Source organism: Manacus candei, unplaced genomic scaffold, assembly GCF_025592945.1.
Source record: "Manacus candei isolate 608988 ecotype Guabito, Panama unplaced genomic scaffold, ASM2559294v1 h1tg000113l, whole genome shotgun sequence".
NCBI classification, from domain to species: Eukaryota; Metazoa; Chordata; class Aves; order Passeriformes; family Pipridae; genus Manacus; species Manacus candei.
Window position 1 is genome coordinate 2,192,611 of NW_026138161.1, and position 6,000 is coordinate 2,198,610.

The 6,000-nt window shown below is 41.9% G+C and overlaps 1 protein-coding gene across 1 annotated transcript in view; it reads left to right on the forward strand.

The window, feature by feature from the left end:
* SYNE2 (spectrin repeat containing nuclear envelope protein 2) overlaps positions 1-5,897 on the forward strand; it is a 179,798-nt gene extending 173,901 nt beyond the window's left edge. The window contains exons 113-118 of the mRNA XM_051769854.1: positions 1,589-1,789; positions 2,150-2,278; positions 2,770-2,958; positions 3,645-3,734; positions 3,953-3,999; positions 4,800-5,897. Of these exons, the coding sequence (XP_051625814.1) occupies positions 1,589-1,789; positions 2,150-2,278; positions 2,770-2,958; positions 3,645-3,734; positions 3,953-3,999; positions 4,800-5,025 (882 nt within the window). The 3' untranslated portion in view covers positions 5,026-5,897. The remainder of the gene's footprint in view (positions 1-1,588; positions 1,790-2,149; positions 2,279-2,769; positions 2,959-3,644; positions 3,735-3,952; positions 4,000-4,799) is intronic.
* The last annotated feature ends 103 nt before the right edge of the window (positions 5,898-6,000 follow it).

Here is a 6,000-nt window from a genome sequence, read left to right on the forward strand (position 1 = left end):
CAGGAGCCTCCTATGGAGTCACCCAAATCCTGAGGGTACTGGTCAGTTTGGCATCACTCTTGGAATGATGCTCACACACAAGATACTCTGCAGAGAGAGGAGGGATTTCTTAGGCATACTGAGAGTATGCTTAAGCCTATGTGTCCTGGAGTAGTCCTTAGGCCAGGGAGAATAACTGCACTCCAGTAAGATTGATTCCATCAGCTAATCTGGCTTAGGCACCAAGTGCTAGGAAAGGTTTGGTGGTGCCTCTTGGGTGGAGGGACATGCTTGTCTTTAGCCTGGGGTTGGGTGTCTGACCTCTTCAAGGAGCAGAGCTTCACTTCTCTCTCCTGCATCTGCTTAAGAGGAGTCCAGCTGGCTGTAAATCCCCTTTTCAGACGGCTTGGCTTTATAGGGGTGTCTAAAAGAGCAAGCACACTCTAAGAGGTGAATTTCATGAGATGTTAGGACATCCCAATTGCCCTGGATAAGGATAAGGCCAGTCTGCCTGCAGACTGGTTTACTGGTGTTCAGAAGTCTGTGATGGACCATTTGCTTTGTCTGATATTAAAAAAAAAAATATAATTGTTGATTGGAGGAGGGAGGCAAGATTCTTTGTTGGGTAAAATGTGATTTAGACCAGCAGTTTTCAGCAAGTGGGATAAAGATCTTGAGAATATCTAGATTGAGACTCTTGTTAGAAAGGCTGCTAAGGAAAGCAGTCTGAGCTGTGTGCTTTGCAGGATTCATCCTGCAGCTCTTATTTTTCTACTGCAAGAGCAACTTGAAAAAGACTGAGTACCCTTGATTCAAATTGTAAAGCTGAGGGTGCAGGGTATTGTTCGGCATTCATTTTTTTAAAAAACCTTCAGAAATACAGGCTCTACCTTAACATAAAGGTGATTAGCTGATACAGCCAGGACTTCACAAATTCCATGTTATTTCCCCCTGCAGTTCTAAGGGAGAGGAGGGAAGCAGGCAGGACCTGCACAAGTCAGAGAAATGGGCTGACAGAAGCTTTGACTAGAGAGAAGAAAAATAATTTCTCACAACATGCTGACCTAGTGTGGGACCAGGGGCCCAGATGGGACTGGCAATCTCCATCCTGCAAGATACTCAAAATTTGACCAGATGAGACCCTGAGCAGCCTGCTCAGAGTTGAAGTTGGCCCTACTTGGAGCAGGAGGATGGAGTACAGACCTCCAGCATTATTCTAGGATTCTGAGGTGGCAAAACCTTTATAAATTAAGAGGGAATATCCTGTGATGACGTATGGGAATATTTGTCCAAGTGTCAGGGAAAGAGGCAGCTCAGAGTAACGAAGGACAGATGTGGATTAAGCCATAATGCCTGTGACTTAGGAAGAAGCACAAGCCCAGACAGATTAATTTTTTCAAAGTGAAGGTTTTGGCTTTTAAAAAAAAAACCAAACAAAAACATAAAGCAGGCCACCTACCTTAATATGTTTCTTAGCAGTATTGAAAAGCCACCAGGTTCAAACAGCTTTCCCCAATACCTGTGATTCTTTTGAGTGCGCAGTTTTATTGTAAATAAACAACGTGTTTTTCAACATTCATGAAAGTTCCTAATCCTCTTTTTCTACCAGGACATGCTTAAAGCATTTGATAACTACAAAGCAGTGTTGCTTTCTGCTAACCTGAGCAGCAAAGAATTCCAGAAAGCGGATAGCACAGAGTTCAAGGAGCTTCAGAACAGGCTTCGGAAGGTGAACTTGCACTGGGAGAAGGCAACTCGTGCACTGGACAGCTGGAGGAAAGGTTTACAACAAGCCTTACTGAGTTGCCAGGTGCATACCACATGCCAGCTTATAAGGGAAAACTCTCTTTGGGATGCTACTGTGAGGGGTGGATAAGGGGAGAGGGCAGGTGGGTAATTCCTGCACATCAGTGGAACAGTTACTCACAATCCAAGACACTTTTTCTTATAAAGTTGACTCTGTTGGGTTTAAAGGGTTTGGTAGAAATATCTTTCAACTGGATAATAAATATCCTTTTATTACATAGGTGGAATAGATTAGAAACCTATTCTGTACCCTCCCTAATTGTGAATTTTATGTTGACTTTCTAATCTGGGCTGGGCATTTAGTTTGTAGGCAAAGCCTACAAAGATGTTTTTTCTCTTATCTGCAAATCTTCTGTTTCTCTAGGACTTCCATGACCAGAGCCAGAAACTAATCCTGTGGTTAGCAAGTGCTGAAAGCCGAAGGAATGAAGCACAAGTCACAGATCCAAATGCTGACCTCAATACAACACTGGAATGCCAAAAGGAGCTAATGGTAAGTGTAGTCTTAACTGCAGCACCTCAGCTCTTCCAGTGAGTCAGTAGCTCTCACCACAAAATAAGAGCAGGATGTTTATGTCTCAAGATCTCTGCAATCTGTCCTTGAACCTGCTGTAGTCAGGCATGTGGATGGTTTCTGAAATGGACCAAGATATTGCTTATATGAGGCAATTTTTCCATTACACATCATAATTAAATTGCTTTTGAACAGTCTTTATGCTGGAGTAAGACTTCCAAAATTTAATGTCTTCTCTATATGACTTACCCACTGCTAGAACTATTTTTAAATGTTTTCAAGCAGGTACAACCAGTCTCTTCTAGAGAACTTCTTTTCCTATGTAGCTGTAATAGCCATTCCTATGTAGTGTGGATTGTCAGGCAGGTTGAGTTGTTCTTTAAAGCCTTCAGAATTCCTCCTTTTGCGACAACATCCTTAAAGTTGAGAGTAACAGTCTGTTGCACTGTTTTTTGTTTGTTTGTTCTAAGCAACTGGAGAAAGAGCTGCTGGAGCAACAGCTTAATGTAAACTCCCTTCAAGAACTCACTGCTTACCTGCTGCTTAAATCAGATGGTGACTACATTGAAGAGGAAGAGAAGGTCCATGTAATTGGAACAAAACTGAAACAGCTTATTGAACAAGTCTCTCATGACTTAAAAACAATACAAGGGAATTTGGTGAGTCAGAATTTTAAAACTTGTTCCTGCACCTTCCTTAATGAAAAGTAATAACATACTAAGAGTAAAGGTATTTGTAAAAGGCTGACTTAAAACTTAAGTTCTTCCACCTTTAAAAGCTGAAAAAAGAACAATTAAGTCTGGCTGTAGGAAAAACTTCAGCACCACAGGGCTGCCACAGTATTGTAAGAGATTGCTCAGGCAGGTTGTGCTGCCTCCATCCTTGAGGAGTTTGAAGAGCAGAGATAAAGCTTTCAGTAAGGCTTTTGGTCAGGTCTCATAACTGGCCTGACTTTGAACAAGAGATTGGGCTAGCTGGGCTTCCCTGAAGTCCCTTCCAACCTGAATTTTTATGATCCATACCAACTATCAGGCTGGAAGTGTGTAATGAACACATAGCAGTTGTAGTTCATAGCAATGGGTTGCTTTCCCTGAGAGCTGTCAGATAGAGATATTTTCAAGTTAATACCTGTATACACCTGTTCCTTTGTAATTCCTTCAGGCTGGGCATAGTAAAGCATTTCTTTATGCCAGAGAACTGGAGCATCAGTTCACCACTGGCTGTGCATCTGGGAAGAGGCAGTGGGCTGTGCACCTACAGAGGCAGTGAAAGGTGGCCCTTAGCACTTCATTTGTTGTGAGTTTTGAATGTGCATTTTAAAGAGGAAAGTGTTGTTATCTTTTAGGATACAAAAACTTTCCTGCTAGTTCCAGAGGACTTGGACTCAGGAGACTATAATCCAGAAGCAGAGAAATCCAGCCCTGCTGTGAAGAAGGCAAGTATATTTTTCTAATATTTTGCTATCAGCATATAGCATATTTTGACAGATTTAATGTAAAAGTTCCTCAAATATAATCATTCTACCTTTTAGATCCGTGTACCTTATTACAGAATTTACAGCCAGGCTTTAAAGTCTACAACTGTCTTTTCTGAGAAAGAGAAATTCCTTGTAGTTTCTGAAAGCTGGATACTAAAAGCTGTTTCTCTCAACAGATTGTGGCAAGGAGAACTGCTGATGGCAGAAACAGCAGCAGCACAAGGTATTATTTTTATACTCATCTGTCTCTTGAAGGATAGTGAATATGGCAGAGATGAGCTGAGTGGCAGCAGAAACCTGGGCAGCTGTTCCTCACAGGATGACATGTGGGTGGAGGTGATTTCTGCCTCCCTGTAGTGTCTCCTCTGCCTCCCATCTCTGGGCTGCACCTTGGTGAATGGATTCCTTTAGCACTCCTGCTCCAGGACCTCTGCAGTGATGTGCAGCCTTGGCTTGTCTTTACTTTTGAGAAAATATTTTGTGCCAAATGGGGGATATTTTAGGTTTTAATCCTCCTTTCACTCCACCAGTATACCTGAAAAAAGAAACTTGCCATTGAGAGCTACTTAGTACAAACAGACCATGAAGGACAAAGGGAGAAGGTAGCCCCCAGTGCATTTAGGACCTATTCAAAGATCTTAGTTATGCTAAGGCAGACAAGAGCCTCATCAGTGTGAATGGTTCTTTCCTTTATAGTTCACCATGTATTTGGAGTGGTTTGTTTCCCTCCTGGGAAAAGTTAAGTTTGCATTTGAAAATAGGGTAAAAACACACTGCTTTAAGCTATTGCAAGTAAAAGTTTCTTCTTCAGTAGTAAGGACAGTAAACCCAAACCAGCAGCTGGCTTCCCACTGAGCAGTCCTGCACGCTTCCAAATTATGGTTAAGCTGTTTCATGTGTTTTGTTCTCCTGTAGATACACAGCCCTGCATCTCAGAAGGGTCATGTGAACCCTGGAAAGGGCTAAAACAACTTCTTTAATTCTAACCTAAAGTGCCTGTTTTTCCTTATTTCTCCCTTTCAGAAGTGAAAGCCATCCGCAACCCGCGCAGACAAACCCTCGGTCCCCCTCCTTCTTTTACCGGGTGTTACGAGCAGCTTTACCTCTCCAGTTGTTCTTTCTACTGCTTTTGCTCCTGGCCTGCATGATTCCATCTTCTGAGGAGGACTACAGCTGCACCCAGGCAAACAACTTCGCCCGCTCCTTCTACCCCATGCTGCGATACACCAACGGGCCTCCGCCGACCTAAAACCGCCCTCGCTCACACCAAAACGCTCTGGGAGGTGCTTTTCTTTCGTGCTGCCAGCATCAATCAATCCAGCAGCAAATTTCACATCTCAAGATGTATATCTTGATGGAATTTCAGCGTTTTTGTACGGAAAACAGACTCTTTTTTTTTTTTTCTATAGATTTTTAAACTGTAAGCAACACACTTTATACTTTGATGCAATAGATGAGCTATTTTGTTAGGGGCAGTGCTCTTAAGCTTGCAAGGTGTTTGAATACCAAGTTATTAGATGCAGAAACATCACAGTAATCTTAAACATAGCAGTCTGTCTTGGGTTAGCATGACAGACAAGCAGTTGAAGAGGGACTTTCCTTAACATGATTACTGCACACACGTCACGTTACCTGTATCTTTTGGTACTGTAGTCACTTTGTGGAAACAAAAGAAATTACATATTTTTGAATCTTTGTTACTGTATTTTGTTCACCTAACACATTCAATAACATGATGCACATGTGTTTTGTTTGACATAAAGTGTTCTAGTGGTTAGGACTGCTGTGTTGTCTTTTTATACCACTTTTGAAATAAGAAATTGCTGCATTGCATGGAAATGATTTATAATGCACATATTTTCTAGATGAACATGATTATGTAGACTATCCTTGATGTATACAAATAGTGTAATGACTTTTTTAATGAAAGAATTTTTTTCAGTTTTTAACCTGCTGAATAGTGTACAGTATTTGGGAGAGAATTGTGCATTTTTATAAGCTTTGTTTTTCAAATGAGACTGACACTTGGGCAATGGCTGGAAAAACACTGTGTACAGTCAGCATTGCCACTGCTCCTCAGTTGTACAGTTTGAGTACTGTCATTAAAATTTTGCCAATGTCTGCAGGACTATCAGTGTGTCTGGTGGGGGGAAGCAGCTTCATGTTCCAACAGTGCTGACCCTTCCACTCCTGTGTGAGTCAGCTTTGCTTGCTAGTGGAGCAG